We start from the raw sequence: 22,139 nt of genomic DNA on the forward strand, positions 1-22,139 counted from the left end.
TTTCTCTATATCCACTATTCCATATCCATAAGGGATATGCTGTTACCGTTTTGTTTTTCACAAAAACAGATTTTTCTGATTTCCTTTGCTAACATAGAAGGTATTCTAAACATCCAAGATAAGATATAAGCTACTATGGTCATAATTGCATATACCACATACAAAACCCAAAGCACATTCCTCTCAATAGTTTGATAGATGATCATGAAACTCATTCTAGAGATTTTGAAGAATGAAGATGTAAAAAATGTGGAACTTTGAAAAAGCTGATAAAACATTGAAAAGATTCATTTCTATATAGGCCCAAGAGCTTGTAAGGAGAGAGACAAGGCAATAGTGTCTGATATGCGACTAAGCTCAACAATAACAAGGACATTGAGGTTATTGCAATATTGATTTATAAAATAAAAAAATAAAAAAATAAAAAACTAAAATCAAGGACAAATCATTAATTTGGAAAATTAAGAAGTAATCTCAAATAAATGTAGAGAGTCAAATCATTATTTTTTATTTAAGATAAAAGAGACATTCAAATCGTAAAAATGTGGATTCCTCCAAAATTTTGAAGCATGGCCGTTTAAAAGTCAACTTGTATCACATGTCACAACTTACAAGTTTAGACTTTGCAACATACAACAAATTATAATATCATTTTTTCACAGAGTTTTATAAAAATTTGTAAAAATCATGTTTTATTCTTTTCAAACTTAAAATCTATGAATTATTCAAAATAATTAAATAATCCAGAGAATAATACTTTCATTGAAAAAAAAATGAAAAATTCGTGAATTTTTCAAGAATTAAACAAAAGATTGCTAACAAAGAGCCCGACTCATAAAAAAATTTCTGGGAATTACTCTCTATACATCCAATAATTCATCTTTACATGCCACCGAAACCTTACTTTCCACAAAATTAATAAACCTTACAGTTAGCGTTGGCAATGGTCTGATTTTTATACCATATCCTGTAATAAATATATAAAAAAAAATTGGATCAAGATTTTAGATTTTCGGATCGGATTTGGATTTAAAAATAGAGATCCGATAAATTTTCGGATCAGATTCGTATGAACCCCGAACCAATCCAATAAAAATCCGATCCGGTCATTTTCACAATATAAAACCCGTTCGTAGTTCAGTCCTACGTCTCCTCTTTGTTTTAAATAATAATAAATAAATAAATAAAATCTCCAGAAACATCTCTCTAGGGTTTTAAATACAAAACCTTTCGTAGTTTAGCCCTACGTCTTCCTCGTCTATTGTCTTCACCCACTGCCTGCGTAAGATCCATTAGGATTCTCGTCTAGCAATCTTAACGTGCGTCAAATCCTCTCAAATCTAGGGTTTAACAGAGCTGAAACATCTCTCTAGGGTTCGGCCATGGCATATTCTCCGTGAGAGCCAGAGCAAAGATGATTCAACTCTTGTGTTCTTCTCTCAGGGCGCTGGTGCTCCTTAGACTTCCGAATGGTTTATAAGGTATTAAGGTTCTCTCTCACAGACACACTGTGACTCATCGTCTCCCCTTTTTCTCTATGTGAATTTAAGGACAGATGAGAAGAGAATGAAGGTCGCGCATTCTCGATGTTCTCAAATTAATGGAACCCAAAAAGAGTTATGCTGGGGTGACACAGGCGGGACACTGTGATTCTCACAGTTCTGACGTGGCTAAGTATCCACGTCACCCACTTAATGAGTCAGCTGCCACGTCATTTTTTATTATAAAAGAAAAAACCAAAAACTAAAGTCTTCTCCTCTTCTCTCCCTGTTTCTTGTAAGATATGCAACGTTTCTCTCCGCTGTGCACGATTAGTTGAAGATGCTTTCGATTTAATTCTCCTCATAAATTAACTCTCTCTCTCTCTCTCTCTCTCTCTCTCTCTCTCTCTCTGTATTTCTTCTTCATTTTCTCAATCTCGCTATTTCGGGCAGGGGCAGGGACAAGTGGATTTGCCTAATCGGATCAGTGAAGATAAGCATCCAAAATCAGAAGGAGGATATGAAAGGATGCAGAGAGGCGGTGACTCGGATCTTGGAGAGATGAACTACACAAATTCGAGTGGGAGGGATCAGCAGGATATGCAGCAGTATATTGGAGAGGCCATGCTTTAGGGGCACATGAGATATGGAGGAGCTGGTGATATGACAATGCCTCAAGTTGTTCATACAATGCCTCAAGTTCCTTTGCTCACTAATGGCCAAATGGTACTATATCTCTTATTTTCTTTCTTTGTTTGGCTGTTTTTTTTTTTTTTTTTTTTGGCTTGGGGGGTGGGGGGTGTAATGGGTTTCTTTTAATAATGAGTTTTAATAAGGTAACCAAAAAAAAAAAAACATTTTGAAGTTTCTGCATCACCATCAAAGAAGTTTCTGGATCACTATCAAACTTACTCTTTTTTTTTTTTTTTTTTTTTAACTTTATTTGATGTTTATGTGTTGTCTAGTGGCTTAGTTTTTTTTTTTTTTTTCTTCATGTGTTGTGTAATAGGCTTCCTTTAATAATGAGTTTTGATGAGGTAACAAAAATACATTTTGAAGTTTCTTGATCACTATCAATTTTTTTTTTTTTTTTCTTTTTTGTACTTTGGGCCTGCTTGTTTGTAACGTATACTGCTACAAATATAAAATTTTGTGTTTGTAGAATTTTGTGTTTACTGAAATTTACATAGTTTTGTGATTAGAGTGTTTGGTTGTGTCTAATGGAAAATTTTACGTTTACTTGATTATCACATAAACGTTAAAAAAAAAAAATTGAAAAAAAAAATTAATTTTCTTTTTAAAACCTTGTTTAAAGTTAAATAAAAAGGATAAATAGTTATATATTACTTTAAAATAAATCTAAAAATTATAGACAAAGCATTTTCATATAAGTTATACAATGCTATTCTCTTTAAACCAGGATTATAATAGAAATCCAAAATTTCTTTAATCCCCTACAATTTACCTTAAACATCTACTACATGATACCAACTTCCACTTACTAATTTTCCATTTTAGAAAGAAACCACATTGCCCCAAACATGTCAATATTAGCACTGATAGTGTCTAATGTAACTCGCCCCAAACTCATTTTAATACCCTACATCTGATGAAAAAATATTTTTTTTAAATTTATAAAAAATAAATAAATTTAAATTAACGAGGTAGGATTCTATCCCTCGTTTTTCTTATATTTAAAAAAAAAAAAAGTCAATATTTAAAAAATCAATTTTCTTTTTTTTTTTTTTTTTGCAATTTTAGAATATAAATAGAAACTAGCTCCAAGTGGGATTCTATCTCACGATTTTTTTGTTTAAATAATAATTATATTAACATTGGATAATTTTTAAGAAGTAGGGGAAAGCCAGAGAGAGCAGAGAGAGAGAGGAAACTTTGTGGAGGTATTTTCTCCGCAATACTTTACGGAGATTTCGTTGTAATTTTAATTAAGTTTTGTGTTGCTTTACGGTGGGTCCCACTAGAATTTTAGCATCCAAGCACCTATATCTCGCAAATAAATGTAAATGTTTTTGTTCGCATTTCTTTACGGTGCAAACAAGCATGGCCTTTATTTGATGTTTATGTGTTGTCTAGTGTTATTATATAGGATGTTTTGTGAAATAAATAGTTTTGATTATTATTGGTTGATGATATTCCTCCTGAACATCAAGCATTGATCCTTTCTTTTTTCTGTTAATCATAATAAATATACATTGTTTTGAATTATTTTTTTTATTTATTATTTTTCTTGAAATATAGGATATGGAAGATCGTATAGTCATTGAAGGGTTATCGTCAAAAGATAAGGGAAAAAAAATTGGGTGAGGTAGAAAAGACTCCACCAAAGGAAGAAATGGATGGAGATGATATAACATCAAAAATCGGAATTAAATTCAATTTAATGAAAGATTCTTATGTTTTTTATAATATTTATACTCGAAAAATAGGATTTGGTATCAAAATTAGAAGCACTTGACGTGAAGAAGGAGAAGTGACAAAATGTATCATCACATGTATTAAGGAAGGTAAAGTTAATGTAAAACAAGATGCAGATGGTCATCGGGATTTGGAAGTAAATTCAACAAAAATGTCATTGAGAATTAGATGTAAAGCTAGAGTTAATGCAAAAAGAGATATATATGGTATATGATATTTAACAAAGGTGAATCTCGAACATAATCATATGGTTTGTCCAACAAAGTTAAGATTTTATCAGAGCAACAAAAGGTTGAATGAGCGGGTGAAAAAACAACTTGAATTTAACGATAGTGTCGGGATACCCGTATGCAAATCATTTCTTTCATTTGCTACTCGAGCGGGGGGTATTGAAAATTTGTCATTTGATGAAAAAGAAGTTAGAAATTATGTTGAAAACGCAAGACGTTTGAGGCTTGGTGAAGGTGATGCTGAAACGATACGCCAATATTTTATGCGCATGCAAAAAATAGAATTCAAACTTTTACCATTTGATGGACATTGATGGTATGGGGCGTTTAAAGCATATATTTTGGCCGATGCAAGATCTAGGCCATCTTATCAATATTTTAATGAAGTCATTTAATTTGACACAACGTATTTAACGAATAAATATGACATGTCGTTTACACATGTCGGAGTTAATCATCTTGGATAATTCGTATTATTGGTTGTAGCTTGCTTTCAAGTGAATCAATAGAGAGTTATGTATGGCTTTTTACAGTTTAGTTATCATGTATGTCAAACCAATCACCTAATGCAATAATCATTGACCAATGCAAATCTATTCAAGGAGCCATATCTGAGGTATTCCCTAGGATTCAACATTGTTTGTGCTTATGGCACATAATGAAGAAGGTTCCTGAGAAATTGGGTAGTTTCAAAGAACGTGAAGCAATTGTTAGAAAGTTGAAAATAGCAGTACATTATTATTTAAAAGTGGAAGAGTTTGAATAAGCATGGGGGGAAATGATTGAAAACTTTGCATTATAAGATAATAATTGGCTTCAGTCTTTATACGAAATTGGCATAAATGGGTCCCGGTGTTTGTGAAAGATCACTTTTGGGCAGGAATGTCCACAACTCAACGGAGTGAGAGTATGAATGCTTTTTTCGATAGTTATGTGAGTTAAAAAACTTTCCTAAAGCAATTTATTAGTCAATATGAGATTGCATTGGAAATGAAGTATGAAAAAAAACAAACGATGAGTAATAAATTACAATCTCATTTTCAAACGGAGCGAGAGTATGAATGTTTTTTTGTGAATTCAAAAACGATTTCATTTCCAATTCATATTAACTAATAAATTGTTTTAGGGAAATTTTTTAATTCATATAACTATTGAAAAAAGCATGTATACTCACTCTGTTGAGTCGTGGACTTTCTGCCCAAAAGTGATCTTTAACAAACATCGGGATCCATTTATACCGAATTTCATATAAAAACTGAAGTCAATTATTGTCTTACAATGCAAAGTCTTCAATCATTTCCCCCCTGCATGTTCAAACTCATCCACTTTTAAAGAATCATGCACTGCCATTTTCAACTTTCTAACAATTGCTTCGCGTTCTTTGAAACTACCCAATTTCTCAGGAACATTCTTCATTATGTGCCATAAGCACAAACGATGTTGAGCCCTAAGGAATACCTCAGATATGGCTCCTTGAATAGATTTGCATTGGCCAGTGATAATTACATTAGGTGGTTGGTTTGACATGCATGATAACCAAGCTGTAAAAAGTCATACATAGCTCTCTATTAATTCACTTGAAAGCAAGCTATACCCCAATAATACGAATTGTCCATGATGATTAATTTCGACAAAAGTTGCAAACGGTGTCATATTTATACGTTATGTCAAATGAAATAACATCACCAAAATATTGATAAGATGCCCTAGATCTTGCAATCGGTCCAAAATACATGCTTTAAACGCCCCTTACTATCAATGTCCATCAAATGGTAAGAATTTGAATTCTGTTTTTGCATGCGCATAAAATATTGGTCTATCGCTTCAGCCTCACCAAGTCTCAAACGTGTTGCGCTCTCAACATAATTTCTACCTTCTTTTTAACCAAATGACAAATTTTCAATGCCCCCCTCGTGTAGACATCTCATTTTCGCACTCGCCTGATTAATCAACTCGTTAACCTGATTGCGACGGTTTCCAAAGATAGATGAATATTCCAATGTTTTTTATTTGTTACTAGATATATTTCAGAAATTCAGATGAGATTATTTCAAACAAGCAAAATTTTAGAAGTCATATTATGTTAGAAAAATATGACCCAAAAACATAGAAATCATCATTTTGAGACAAAAAGAAATTTTACGAGAAAAAGGTAATATTTTTATTTTTATTTTTTATTTTTTAGGGAATCAACCGTCACAATCACTGAGGTAACAAAGGTAATATTTTTATTTTTATTTTTTATTTTTAGGTCGTTATTTTTACAATGTAATCTTTTTTTTGGGAAAGTAGAAATCGGCGTTCGTTGGGCAAAATTGATGCCTAACACCTTCTAATCCCGTAACGTGATCCCCGGGCCCATTCTCTTTCGTAGATCAGTACTTTTTACTTGTTTAGAGTCATGTTTCGGTTCCTAAACCATAAAACTAGGTGGCGACTCCCAAAATAGCAAAAAAAAAATATTCGCAACCAGCGAATCAAGGGCACTTTCACCCCTTTCGAGTGGCAAATGAAAGAAATGATTTGCATACAGGTATCCTGACACTATCTTTCAATTCAAGTTGTTTTTTCACCCACTCATTCAATCTTTTGTTGCTCTTATAAAATCTTGACTTTGCTGGACTAACCATATGATTATGTTCGAGATTCACCTTTGTTAAATATCATATACCATTTATATCTCTTCTTGCATTAACTCTAGTTTTATGTCCAACTCTCAATAACATTTTTGTTGAATTTGCTTCCAAATCCCAATGACCATCTGCATCACGTTTTATACTAACTTTACCTTCCTTAACACATGTGAAGAGACATTTTGTCACTTCTCCTTCTTCACGCCAAGTGTTTCTAATATTGGTACCAAATCCTATTTTTCAAGCATAGATATTATAAAAAACATAAGCATCTTTCATTGAATTAAACTTCATTCCGATTTTCGGTGTTATATCATCTCTTTCCATTCTTTCCTTTGGTAGACTCTCTTCTACCTCACCTAATTCTTTTTTTCCTTATCTTTTGACGATAACTCTTCAATGACTATACGATCTTCTATATCCTATATTTCAAAAAAAAAAAACATTAAATAAAAAAAATTTAATTCAAAATAGTGTATATCTATGATTGACACAAAAAAGAAGGGATCAATGCATGATGTTGAGGAGGAATATCATCAACCTATAACAATCAAGACTATTTAATTCACAAAACATCCTACATAATAACACTAGACAACACATAAACATCAAATAAAGTTCAAAAAAAAAAAAAAAATTTAAGAGTTTGATAGTGATCCAAAAACTTCAAAATGTTTTTCTGTTACCTCATCAAAACTCATTATTAGAAGAAACCCATTACACCTACACAAAAGAACAAAAAAAACACAGCCAAACAAAGAAAAAAAAAAAGAGATGTAGTACCATTTGGCCATTAGTGAGCAAAGGAACTTGAGGCATTTCCATATCACCAGCTCCTTCATAACTCATGTGCCCCTGAAGCATGGCCTCTGCAATATACTGCTGATCCCTCCCACATGAATTTGTGTAGTTCATCTCGTCAAGATCCGAGTCACCGCCTCTCTGCATCTTTTCATATCCTCCTTCAGATTTTGGATGCATATCTTCACTGATCCGATTAGGCGAACCCACTTGTCCCTGCCCTTGCCCGAAATCGCGAGATCAAGCAAATGAAGAAGAAATCTAAAGAGAGAGAGAGAGTTTACAAGGAGAATTAAATCGAACAACTTCTGTGCACAGTGGAGAGAAACGTTGCATATCTTACAAGAGACAAGGGAGAGAAGAGGAGAAGACGTTAGTTTTACTTTTTTTCTTTAATAATAAAAAATGATGTGGCAGCTGACTCATTAATGGTCTGTTTGGAAAAGCTGTATGCAAAGTTGCTAATGCTGAATTAAGTTGCTGATGCTGAGAGAAAGTTGTTGTTGCTGTTGCTGAAGCAACTTGCTGAATTAAGTATATTGTTTGGGAACTTGCTGTCTAATTGTGCTGTTAAGATGTTAAACTGTTTGGTAACCTGCTGTCTAAAAATTGCTGGATGAAATTAAAAATAATATTAAAAAAATATATTAATTTTCTAATATAAGTAATAATATGTTAACCATAAATATAAACATAGGATTTAATATTAAAAAATAAAAATAAAAATTCAATTTCATTTTTTCTGTACTAACATATTTAATGTCTATCAAATAAATAATAAATAATTAAATACAATTTTACATCATGTATATATGGCATTATAAATTTGTTGAGCAATCTCATCTCGTATAATATTCATGTCAGCAATCAATTCATCATCAACTTCATTTGGTGTCGTATTAGATGCGCCTCCTCTATCAATGTCAACATTTTCATCTTCATATTGTGTAAACCAACTATCAGTAACTGATTGTTGTCGGATAAAATTATGTAAAGCCACGCATACGCATACAATACGTATTTGAGTCACAAAAGAATATGAAACCATCCGTTTCAAAATCGGGAATCGTTTCTTCAGTACACCGAAACAACGCTCAATAACGTTTCTACACGAAGAGTGATAATAATTGAACCATTCCTCCTTTGTTCTTGGCCCATTTCCACTACGAAAATCATGAATGTGATACCGTGTATTACGATATGGTGCAAGATATCCTCGCATATTTTGGTAACCCGCATCAACCATGTAATATTTTCCTAAGATAATAAAGATATTTTTTAAATAAATTTAAATTACCTTAATGGACATAAAAAATATTAAAAATAAGAAAATAAAATAACATTTCATTACCAATAGGAGGATGTGGGAAATTCAAACTCGGATCGCTAAGCGCAGATTGAAAGACTCGCCAATCGTGTGCTGAACCTTCCCATCCAGCCAAAATAAAAGTGAACTGCATGTCAAATGAACAAATAGCCAAGACATTTTGTGTACATTCGGTCTTTCTTCCTGATCGAAATGGTATTTGTTTGTCAAATGGTATAACTGCAGGTATATGAGTCCCGTCAATTGCACCAACGCAATCCTATTTCATTTAAAAATAAGCATTAAACAATTATTATATTATTAATTATATTAATTCAAATATTAAATAATTAATTACCTTAAACCATGGAAAATATCGTCGATCTGCTAATATTTTTGGTGGTGTGACGCTCAAGTCAGGTGCTTTTATTAAGTCATGGGCAAAACTATATAATGCTTGCAATACGTGATGAAAATATCGACTTATCGTTTCACCAGAATGTTGGAATCTATCCTGATTATTTCTATTCCTAACATTATGCCCAACTGTATATAAAAAAATTACAATTTGTTCTTCAACTCTAACCGTTCTACTATCTTGAAGTAATCCTCTGTCTCTTATAAAATAACATAATCTATTAAAGACATACTTATCCATACGAAAATTGTCATAACAAGGCACTGGGTTGTCTGAATCAAGTATTTCTCTGACATATGAATCACCAGAAAGTAGTGAAGTTCGACATGGTTGCTTCATGCGTCGATTCCTTGTACGGTAATAATGCCACAGTAAAATAAAGAAGAAAATCTTCTTCTTTGTACTATCATCCATCTGTTATTGAATATATGCAAATCACATGATTATAAACATATAACAATTCATAATCATCAAATCATATAGAGTTTAAATAAAAAATAAAAAATAAAAAATTTAAACACAAACATTCCTACCAACCATAATGTAAAATCATTAAGTAAAAAATGAATTTAATAATTTAATAATCTAAAATAATGTCTTCTAACAATTATGATAATAAAAAATAATAATTAATATCACTATTTTATTATAGCATTTAATAGAATTTGTAATTATAAATCTACTCTATCATCATAAGATTGTCCATCATGAGATTCCATGAGCCTCTTCAAACTTCATTTTAATCCACTCTGATGCAGACGTACGGTCAATATCCATCAATCCAACAAAAATCTCTCTACTAGAAGACTCTTTAAACAATTTGTCAACTAAAAACATCCATACTGGTCCACATCGATCCATGTCATGGAAAGTACTCAACAAGTTTATGCATGAGATAATAGAAGTGTCTTTCTTTACGTTCTACGTCATTTCTTGTTTTTTCAAATCCGCTTCTATACTATCAGCCATCACACAAAGCATTCTATGAACTTCAACATCGCCTATTTTTGCATTCCTTTTCGCTTTCACACTTGTGGTAGAAGAGGGGTCAAACTCACTCGATCTCTTATGATGTCTTTTAGGCATCTCTTCAACAGATTTTTCAGCTTGATCAATTGAAGTATTTGGAGTTGACCCTTCATTCACATTATCAATATCTGCATCCAAATCATCGAGAGAAACACGACTATCTTGCATGATTGAAGAAGACGTCTCGTTTGGGGTCATACAATATTTTCCAGTTGCAACAGTCCCACCAAATATTTGGTCTAATTCATCTTCGTACTCTAATGCCTTATATCGAAATTGATTGGAATGTTTATTTAACTGAAAAAAGATATAAAACATAATCAGAAAAAAAAAATTAACTAACTCATTTAATTTCAATTATCATATGAAAAAAAAATTACCAAAACATATGACTTCCATTGTTCATCAGTTGCTTCAAAGGATCCCGTATTCACATCCCATCCTAATCCAGATTTCATCCTAAGATTCTTCCATGCTTTCCATCTATCCTTCACGTAATCCCAACGATGCTTGTATTGAACTTTGGTGTAAGATTTTTTTGACTTTTCTTCAAATATAGTTATAAAATAATCATGTCCTTTTGAAGTTAAACCCCCTCCTCCTTTACCATACTTTTGAACTACTTCAACATAACATTCCACCCAAATTTTATGTATTGCTGAATCCCAATATGCCTTTACTGCTGGTTGACTAGACATTATCTTGATAAAAACTACAAAAGTAAAATTTAAATTAAAAAAAAAAATTAAGAAAAAAATAATAATAAATTAATCCACACACAAATTTGTCTATGCATCAACCTGACTAAGTTCTTTTTCAACTTACTTGTAGACATGTCACCAAGCATTCTAATTAAAAAACTATTGTAACTCAAATATAAAATAAGTTTGCATTTTGTAGGACAGGACTTTGAATTTTCATTGACATATGGAAATTGGATTAAAATATAATTATTATTTGGATTAAAGGCTTAAAATTCTGTTAAATAATTTAATATTTATGTCCACTTACAATATCAAATATGGACAAAAGATGTATCTTTTAGCTTCTTTGCAAGTTTTCTGTATTGTTGTGTCAATTTTCTTTATTTATTATTAAGGTTTGCCTTTAATTACAATCTCAATAAAATAAAATATTATAGCACTCATTCAAACAATTTCAATAGTTTTTACAATTAAAAAAAAAAGGTTCATATATAATCTTAAAACTAAAACAAAAGAATCTAAGAAAAAAAATGAGATTTTCTATTGGCACCCTAACTTTTACTTATTCTCAATCATTCACCCTTTTTTTTTTATTACTAAGGTTTACCTCTAATTACAATCTTAATAGAATAAAATATTATAGTATCATTCAAATAATTTCAATAGTTTTTTACAATTAAAAAAAAATTTCATATAAATCTTATACCTAAAACAAAAGAATCTAAAAAAAAAAAAATGAGAGTTTCTATTGGCACCTCAACTTTTACTTATTCTCAACCATTCCCCTATTTTCTTTATTTATTACTAAGATTTGCCTCTAATTATAATTTTAACATAATAAAATATTATAGCACTCAATCAAACAATTTCAATAGTATTTTACAATTAAAAAAAAAGGTTCATAAAAAATATTAAATCTAAAACAAAAGAATCTAAGAAAAAATAAATTGACATAATATTAAATCTAAATGCACAGCAATTCACATTATCACTACTAAATTCCATCACTATCCCCAAATCTATAGGAAAATGACAGAACCATCAAATTGGATAAGAAAATAACAAATAGTGAAATACGTTTTGACTTGTTGATTATTTGGATGAGCTTCAATCATTGTTTATTTCCCATTATAATTGGACTCTACTCAATAACGTTTTTTAAAATTTTAAAAGATAATATTTATTTAATCCCTTTAAAAATATTTCAATGTATCTTATTTTACATTTTTTTATTTTAAAAAAAAAAGAAAAAAAAAATGTAGGAAACGAGTATCTCAAATTGCTGCTTTATCTCTATTTGTTGTCAAGCCAGTGAACAATCTCTAGAAAAGTAAAAGGATTTTTAAGTAAAATAAAAGCAAAAATTACTTACCTTTTAAAATCATGAACTCAAATTATCAAAATTAACATTTCAAATTGTTGATCTCGGTGTTTCATGTTGAAACGTTGGGATTGATGAATGTTCAATATCAATGATTAGAAAAAAGTTGGTGTAGTGTTAACCAAAAAGTTGGTGTGGCAATATAACTTTATTTGTTAAGTTTGTTTCTAACCCACAAGTTTTCTGTGGCTGTGGGAGAACATTGCTGTCTTTAGTGATTGCAAGAGTTCGATTGATTCAAAGAGGTATGTGGGTGAGTTCTGTGGGTGCTGTCAAGAGCCCAAACGCAAGTTGAATGCGATGAAGGTGGGTTCCATGGGTGAGTCGTGGGTGAGAGAGGGTTTGAGAGAGTTGGCCATTAATGGATGGTTGAGGTGCTGTTGTGTAACTAAGTAATTATTTGGTGTTGAGAGAGTTGGCCATTAATGGATGGCTGTGATGAAGGTTTGTGAGTGATGGGTGAGAAGACAAAGATGTTTGTGCCTTAATGGTAAACGTGAGTGAATGAGGGAGATGAAGGTGTTGGGACGAAGAGAATGAGGGTGAGTTTGGGTTCGATTGAACTATTGGAGAAGATGACAATGGTGTTGAGGCTGAAGATTTGTAGGTGAGTGAGCATTGAAATCGATTGATGAATGGATGTAAATTTCTGTTTTACTCTTCTTTCTCTTTTTTTTTTTTTTTTTTTCCTCTTTTACTTCTAGAATCTCTGAAAATTTTCAATTGAGCTCTTGGAGAAGATGACGATGGATTGCTTAAAACACAAAAATTGAAAAAAAAAAAAAAGTTGCTTACCTGTGTGAGTTGCAGAGATGAATTCCTGATTGTTAAATCAGAGAGAGAGAGAGAGATGACGCCAAGTAAGTTGTTCACTCTGTTTTTGCGGAACCGATTGATTTTGCGGAGCCTCCGTGAAGTGATGGTAGTCGATAGAATCGGCTGGTTTTAACGAAAGAGTCGGCAATTTAAAAGAGGTTCAATCCATTCCAAACACTGAGGTTTCAAAAAACCGGGCGTGTTCGGATGAATTTAACCGGCCCACGGCTCTTCCAAACAGACCATAAGTGGGTAACGTGGATACTTAGCTACGTCAGAACATCACAGTGTCCGGCCTGTCACCTCAGCATTACTCTCTTTTTTTAATCTTTAAACTGTCTCGATACTTTGGTTATCATCAGCTCCTATCGGTTCTTAATTAATTCAGTTCCATAATATCCGAATCTAATCTAATCGAATACAATAAAAAGATCCAAAATTGGGATTTTGGATTGGTTTGGGTTCACTTCAAGTTAAATGGGTACCCAATGACACTCCCAGTCCCCAATACACTTATAATAGAGAGAGATCAAGACCACCAATAAATTCTTTTTTCCCATTTTTCCCTTAACTTTTTAATCACCTAGCTCTAACGTTGGCAAAAAAACCTTTAGCAAAAATTAACGGTAGCCATTTTTCAAGGGAAATTTCTTCTATATTTATATTAAAGTGGCTTGAAATACTATTTAAAAATAATAATAAAAAACTATGGAATAATTTTCTATACATCCAATAACCCAACCTTACAACATAGTTTCATGTTGATTCCTTGATATGAATCATGAGGCAATCATTTAGCAATTTGAATTAGGCAAAGGAACGATACTTCACATCTTTAAAAATGAAAATAGTTTACTCTATAGACCTAAAGTAACCCTCCTAATTATTGACTACCAATCTTGTAATAGTGTAGACTTGGGAGTCACCTTCGTAATGTTATTTTGACATCGATGGGCCATGATGCTGTATTCAAGGGCTTTTACTTGAAATTTATAGGGAATATTGGTTGTCGACAACAAATTTCATGATCAAGCTCGAGATGCTTGAAATGAGATCGCAAATGAATTTATTGATTTTGATAAAAGAAAAAAGGAGTAACAGATTTCAGTACACTCATTTAACAGCGTGGTACTCTGTGATTAACAGTCAAAGATAATAACAATTGTAACATATAGCTTTTTACCATTTGTACTTTGTATTTGATTGGCTGAGAAGGTTACTTGGATTTGTAGATGATTTTTTGTGCTTGATCTTCTGTAGTGGATTTTTGTTGATTTCTTCTCTTTGGACTTTGCGCTTGATCATTGAGAATGATTTATTGACTTTTTAGAGAAAGACTTTTAGTCTTGATCTTCTCTTGAACCGGAGTCTAAATCACTCTTCAAGAACCTTACTACGTCTCTGGAGGGTTTGAAAGCTTTTTCTTCTTCTGAGAGAAAGTGTTCTAAGGATCCTCCCAAATGAGAGAAGTTTTGGTATTTTATATACTTGTGTTCATTTACTTTTCAACTGTGCTACCAACTTACGAGCTTTGATTTTTTGGTCTAAAGGTTAATTAACTTCAAAAAAAAAAAAAAAACAAATTGGTCAACAGGAATTGTGAAACGCATTCTTAAAATTAAAAGTATAAAGAGTGGGAGCATGACTAAGTAATTAGTGTTGCCTAACTCAAATTAAAAACCCATTCTTAAAAATTAAAAGTATAAATAATAAACTAAGGAGAAAATAAAAAACTGATTTAGATTATTAGATCATATGCAACAGAGGTCAATTACAAGTCTAATTAAATCGAACTAGAAAATTAAAGATCCTAAAATAATCGGAGAAAAACTAAAAAACTTTGTATAGAAATAAGTACGTAGATTGAATCCATAAACAATTGAAATAACAAAACAAAATTAAATAAAAGAACATGATTCCTTCAGTTAGCCTCAAGTTTCTGGGATATAACTTTGATAATGATGACGATGATAAAAGGTTTGTCGATGTACCCAACTGATTTAATTCCAATCATTTAATTCTTATGTTCTTTTGGGTTTTTAATATGGGTTTTGTCCTATATAAAGTAAGAATATTTTTGTTCTTCTGTTTCTTCTTATGAAGTTAATTTGTTTTTAGCTGTGTGAAGTGTGAAGTCAATGTTTTGAGGGATATTTTGGTAGTGATTTCAGATATGGTTGAAATTTGACATTTTTCTTCTTTCTATTATTATTATTATTATTATTAAAGGAATTCATGATTGTGAGAATGGTTATATGAGAGATTTCTGAAAGATGGTGATTTTGTTCTTGACTTGAAGTTTGGAAGGTCAAAGTGGGCCTGTCAGCACTTTGAAACACAAGTAGGGTCCTCAAATATTCACAAAAACGCATGGAGAAGGGGGCAAAAAATTGAAGGGATGGGTTAAGGGACTTTTCTTATAAATTGGGTTTTTCTAAGATGTAGTATTTGGAGATTGGGGTGGGGTAGGAACTCTTGCTCCTGATGTTCTTGTTATGTACTTCTTTGAATCCTCCAATTTTATTATGTTACACTTTCTTAAAAATGTTTTTCTTTTAAGAAAAAAATTATTGTTATATTTTCGGTTATAAGGTACTGGAATTCTTTGCTACTTTGAATATATTTGAAATTCAATGATATATACTACTGTTTTGCTTGGAAAATTGGTTGGATAGTGATGTATGATATGAGTTTCCTAATTGGATGATTTTCATTATTTATTTTATAGCATTTTTTTGGAGGGTTCAGCTCATCCTAGACTATCATGAAGTGATTCAAGGTCTTAGTCTCCTACGAAGAAATTTGTCGTTGATTAAGTGAGCATCCTCTTTCTTACCTTTTTATTTTTGCTGCTAAAGAAGCAACTAGGGGCATAACCCCTGAAAGATTACAAAAGAAAAATTTGCAAAAGACTCAAAGAAGAAAGTAAACACTTCTAAAATTTTCAGACAAACAGACTAAACATCTAATTTCTTCAAACGTCCATGTGACGAAGTATTAGAATGCTTCTAACATCTTCTTGAAGCTGGTACATTCCATGCTATTTGAACAAGTTCTTCAATTTCATCATCTTCAATCACATGACATCTAACATTTGCATCTACATTGCCTTCTGCCGGTTCGATAAGCTGAGTGTCTATGGTTGAAACTTGAGTGGTTATCAAACTAGTGATACCACTTCCATCAGGAAATGACCACAAATTTTATTCTCCCGCAAAAATGCGCCCTACAGTCATGTTTTACTATATATATACACACACACACACACACAAGAGTTTGAGGTTAAAGATAATAAAGTTTAAGAGGGATTAAAGGGGTAAAAGCGAAAAATAAAAATAAAATAGGGGTATTATTAAAAAATTTTAGGTTACTATGAATCATGAGTCAATATCTGTGACCAAATTTCCTAAAGTCCTTTCAAGTTAGATTCATAATATAGGAGTGTGAATTTGTTATTAGTAAATAAAATACCTAGGAGAGAGAAAATCTAGAGAAATTTTCCAAAACGTGATCAACTTTTGACGAAATTCCATCCATCTCACTATTCATTTTAATTCCCAAAATTCATGAATAGCAATATCGCAGGTTTTTCAAGTGACCCTTTCACAGCTATAAAATAGCTAGATCGCAAATATTTTTTGTTCAAAGTGAAAATCTCATTGGTTGTCCGTTTTTTTCTAAACTAGTTTAAAAACCACTCACTAAGAAATAAACAATGAGCTGGTGCATGCCTAAATGGTTAAGGACTTGTCTTTGACACGTTTCGAAAGATCTAGGCCTTTTGGCATGTATTCCTAGCATGTGGTGTCATTGCCAAACCCACCTCTCGGGTTTGAGTCGTGGAAAAAAGCTACCTAAGAGGACTACGGGCTACCAAAAAAACCCTGGGAAAAGCCTCGTGAAATTCCTAAGGAGTGGTAGTTTGATATGTGCCTAAGCGGTTAAGGACTTAATTTGATGCCTCTCAACAAGTATAGGCCTTTTGGCATATTGATTTAGGTTCCTGACATGAACTAGGAGCCTCCAGCTACAAAGGGTATGTACCCAAGAAGCACGTATTCATGCCTATAACATCAGAGCATCTACTTGTTTATTTCCTTCATCCAACCAACATTCATTCAAGTTTTTTTGGCTCTCATTATTTTTATTTATTTTCTTGACAAGTAAACAACCAAAATTTTTTTTGTTCCTTCTCAACAATTGTAAGAGCAACAATGAAGAAGGATTAAGAAAGGATAGATATTACATTTACTGTATTAACTTATTTCTCGAATAATATGGGAAAGTACAGAATTGTATTTGGTTATCCTTGCCTCTATTGATTTCAGAAATATTTGTAGAAAACCCTTCAACTTAGTATACACAACTTAAGAATCATCATAGAGCGAAAACAGACACAATAAAATATGTTTCTTGTTGTGAGAAAGAAATACACAACAAGGAACATCTCTTAGGCAATGAAAATATTTGACAACTGAAATTTGCGGATCATTATATCTCTGATGAAATTCTATTAATAGATAAAGATTACGTAAGGAAGTTACCTAATTGTATAACTACATCCTAACTACACATTCTAATCATAAGATAATGTTTTGGTGCATCTTGATACACACCCTCCTCCAATCACATATTCTTTTGAAGAAGGAATGTGCTATTGATTAACATAATATCAATGCCTACCGATTTGTTGCCGAATCTGACTTGCAATTGTGTGTCCTTAATTGACACAAAGAGGTATTCTTGATTGTTACTTGAGAGAAAAGATGAATGATACGCCCAAGTCTCAAATAGACCTAAATTTGGCAAATTTCAATTTAGGCTAGATCGAGACCTGACGGATTTTAATCTGAGAATTACAAATGGTCTACAATGGACCAATTAAGAGGCCAAATGTTGGCTCTACCGTAGGCTCGATCATTGACTATGGTCTTTGTGGAACTTTAAAGGAGAATAGCCTCAATGGGCCAAGTTGGGATTTGACGCATGGCAGAAGTTTCTATTATGAACCAGAAAAGGATTTAGGCTTGGGCTTAAGAAAGGCCCATTAATCTTTTTAAAGAATCCATCAAAGACACAATACATAGGACTTGATAAGTCTTCAGTGGGAACCCAGTTGGGCTTTGGGCTTAAACTCATAAAGCCACTAACCATCTAAATAATTGTGAAAAATAATCCACAGTCAGGTCTTCATCATTCAACCACAACTATGGTTTTTAAACTCGGTATTCCGCATCGTCTCGTTCACCTCTGATACCGACTTGACTCGGACGATACGTCTCGTCGAGTTGAGTCGTCTCGTTCGACATTGAAACAATGGTTTTTAACCATTTCAAAAATCTGAAAAAATCTGAAAAATTCAGGAAAAATTCAGAATTGATTCCTATTACAAAATGAACCCCCCAAAAAAATATAAAATTAAAAAAAAATTCATAATATACATATCAAAATAAATAAATTAAATATTTACATTATTACGTTATTTCATTGCACAAGTGCACTAAACTTATTTTCCAAATACAATATTTAAAGAGCATCAAACTTACCATCAAAAATATCAATTAAAACACTAATTTCAATTTGATAAAAATCGGTATTATAAAAATTGGATCGACCCTTATTGGAATTGGTTTTTATTCGATCTCAATATGATCCAAATATGTTACAATTGATTTTCATCATATTATAAGTATGATTTGACATATAAAATACAAAGAAGCAATATTCCAAAAAATAAAATACAAAGAAACTTCACAATTATGTAACACAATTGACCTACTTTCTCACATTTTATTGGATAGGGACACGATTGATCCATATTCCATCCGATAGGTTACTGCATCAAATTCTTATCGGATCTAATTTTTATTGGAACCCAAATCTTTAATCCATGTATGAAATTATCTAATAGGCACAAATTGGATTTTGGATCCATTGACAGCCAAACTATTTTCATAACCCAAATCTTCAATCGAGATCTGAAATTATCGAATTTGAATGGATTGGATTTTGGACCCATTGATTGCCTTACTATTGAGGGGATAATAGTAATTTATGATCCTAAGTATCCGATTATATTAGTAATTAGCAGTTGAGAAGCATCCTATATTTGCGATTTAGGAAAATGGCCCACAATTTAAAGGTGTTGATTCAATGTGCATCATTGGTCCATCACTAATTTCAAAAATATTCGGTAAAACTCGGTTAACTCGGACGAGATTTTGAAAATCTCGTCCGATACAACTCGTTTGTCTCGCGAGTTAACATAAAATCTGTAATGTCTTGTATATCTCGTTCGTATCGTCCGAGTTTTGCGAAAATATCGTCCGAGACGACTCGCATATCTTACAAAGTATACGTATTGAAATCTAATATCTTGTATTATAAAAAATTTGGAATCCAAAGATTTGCAAAGAGATTCTATTAACATTTCTATTGATAATAGGTTATGAAGAGATGAACTATAAAATACAAACTATTTAATAGAATAACATGTCAATCTTATGAATTGTGGTGAAAAAAAACTTTTACTTTGTACAACATTACAAACAAAAGCACAAGAAAACATAAAAAAATTATTGATCAATACTCACTCCCAATTAATAAGATCATCCAAAATTTTACAAAACAAACCCTATAATTGATACAAGTATTAGTTTCTAACTGGCCTAAAGCTCAGTCCTTTTAAGGAGGTTTATTGTTTCCAAGCTTATTATCAAAATTCAAAGGAGAATGACAAATTTCGTTCATCAACATATCAGTTGGACAACAGTCCCACTCTTTGATATATATTACCAAGATTTTGTATCCAACAATGCCAACATACCATCTTTTTATATTTTCATTTATTAATTAGTTGACTAACAAACCTAATGAAATTTTTTTTCTTTAATCTTTTCCTTTGAACCTCATATATCCATAACTTCCACAATAAAATATTTGAATCAAATGGTCAGAAATCAATGGGGTTACTTGATATGATTGGAATTAGTTCAAGGGCTCAATTTGCTCCAAATTTTAGGTGTTTATAGATTATATGATGTAATAAAAATTAAAGAAAATTTCTAAGAAAGATTAAAAAAAAATTAATTAATTATTAAAAATGATTATTTTTGACAAATTACAAAAACTGATTTAACACGTTGAACCTTTTAGCGTTTATTGAAATTGCCGGACTGTCCAACATTTTGGTTTCTCCTACATCTTCTAACTCCTTCGTGACTTGGATGAGGTATGTGTATTGTGAAAAAAAAAACACTTTTTTTACAACTTTGTAAGATTTCAAATCTAACTAAGAATCCTTGAATTCAAATGGATTACCAAATCAACAATCCAATACCGTAGCCTTATAGATTTCATGGAAAAAAAATCAGATTCAATAAAAATATATTTTTAAAAAATGATCTTTGAGCTTAATCCAAGATTTTAAAATGGGCGGTTACTAAATTCTCACGAACTCCTAATTTTAAAATTAAAATGTAACAAATATATATATATATATATATAATGGGCGGTTACTAAATTCTCACGAACTCCTAATTTTAAAATTAAAATGTAACAAAAAAAAAAAAAATATATATATATATATATATATATATATATATATATATATATATATATATATATATATAGGGAAATGTTCAGCAACAAACATTTTGGCAAAACATTTTTCAAAACATGGGTTAGAGGTCTTGGAATGGGCTGATTTTTGGTGAGGATGATCTCTACGGCGAGGAGATCATCATCACCAAAAATCAGTCCATTCCAAAACTTCTAACGCCATCAAAAATGGTTAACAAAAAATGGACGGTCCACAATTTTTCAGCTTGTAAACTGGGGCTAGAAGTTTTTGAATGGGCTGATTGGTGAGGATGATCTCCTCACCGTAGAGATCATTCTCACCAAAAATCAGCCCATTCCAAGACCTCTAACCCATGTTTTGAAAAATGTTTGTTGCTGAACGGGACCCATATATATATATATGTTTTTTTTTTTTTTCTTTTTTTGAATGATCATAGAATTTTGTCTCTACATCTTTGAGGCATTGACCGTATTTTTGGATGCCACAAGGTGAATTTAATGATCTTTAGTAAGTTTTCATCCTCAAATCTGAAAGAATCCTAACATGTTGGACATATCAATGAGAGAGAGAGAGAGAACTAGGTTACCTCTTCGATTTTCCAACGAGGTCGTGACTCGGTTGGTGAGGGAGACGACGGTAAGGGCATGTCTTCATAGTACTTGAAGAAGAAGAGAGAATAGATGAAAAAAAGATAGGTTTAACGTTTTATCTTTGGATTTATTTTATTTTTAAATAAATATAAATATTATATAATAAATATACATATATTGGTTCGGTTCTCAGTTTAGTTCAATTTTATTATACCCCTAAATCGGAATTAAACCAAATCAATTGAATTTTTTTTTTTACAATCTAGAACCGAACTGAATCATGCTAAAATCGAACCAATCCAGTCCAAAAGACTTTGGTTTTGTTTGGTTCTCACTTTGATCTTATCCAATGTGTACCCCTAATTGCAGGGAGGTAAATCAGAAATTACCATTTTTTCAAGGGTATTACTAAAATTCCATTTTCAAAACAAGCACTCAATTCTACTTGCACTATAATACGAAGCTTCCTTCCCAAATTCTTTAACGAATAATTAAAAAAAACTAAAATATGAAATTAGGAAAATTTTAGGAGACTTAAACAACAAAATCAATTAGGTTCAATTTTGCTATTGAAATGTCTCGGTTTACATTTAAAAATTTTTAAGAGAATTTATCAATTTTTTTATTAAGGGTATTTTTGTCTTTTTAATTTAAAAAAGTACCGTCTAATTAGAATTTAGAAAGTAGCAGCGCAGTCGCACTAGGAATCACATTCCCACCAAATAACGGAAA

The 22,139-nt window shown here is 31.7% G+C and overlaps 1 protein-coding gene and 2 long non-coding RNA genes across 6 annotated transcripts; 1 reads left to right on the forward strand and 2 right to left on the reverse strand.

Moving 5' to 3' along the window:
- The first annotated feature begins 1,150 nt into the window (after window positions 1–1,150).
- Window positions 1,151–16,301, forward strand: LOC147382367 (uncharacterized). Of its 4 annotated transcripts, none has more exons than XR_015173413.1 (3): window positions 1,151–1,481; window positions 1,935–2,207; window positions 15,964–16,301. It is a non-coding gene; the product is annotated as an uncharacterized LOC147382367 (long non-coding RNA). The 4 variants fall into 4 exon arrangements; XR_015173412.1 differs by lacking the exon at window positions 15,964–16,301 and adding an exon at window positions 3,741–5,244; XR_015173411.1 differs by lacking the exon at window positions 15,964–16,301 and adding an exon at window positions 15,535–15,891 and having other exon boundaries at window positions 1,152–1,481.
- On the reverse strand, window positions 8,656–9,492 carry LOC147382368 (uncharacterized). Its single transcript, XR_015173949.1, has 3 exons — window positions 9,246–9,492; window positions 8,933–9,167; window positions 8,656–8,838 (listed from the first exon to the last, which is right to left on the reverse strand). It is a non-coding gene; the product is annotated as an uncharacterized LOC147382368 (long non-coding RNA).
- LOC147382369 (L10-interacting MYB domain-containing protein-like) lies at window positions 9,932–11,032 on the reverse strand. The gene is made up of 2 exons (XM_086429440.1): window positions 10,715–11,032; window positions 9,932–10,631 (listed from the first exon to the last, which is right to left on the reverse strand). The coding sequence occupies exons 1-2, from the start codon at window positions 11,030–11,032 to the stop codon at window positions 10,227–10,229; spliced, it is 723 nt and encodes a 240-aa protein (XP_086285566.1). The 3' UTR covers window positions 9,932–10,226.
- Window positions 16,302–22,139: the final 5,838 nt, after the last annotated feature.

The sequence above is a fragment of the Akebia trifoliata genome, chromosome 16 (assembly GCF_017979445.1).
Source record: "Akebia trifoliata isolate Shusen 1 chromosome 16, ASM1797944v1, whole genome shotgun sequence".
Taxonomy (NCBI): Eukaryota; Viridiplantae; Streptophyta; class Magnoliopsida; order Ranunculales; family Lardizabalaceae; genus Akebia; species Akebia trifoliata.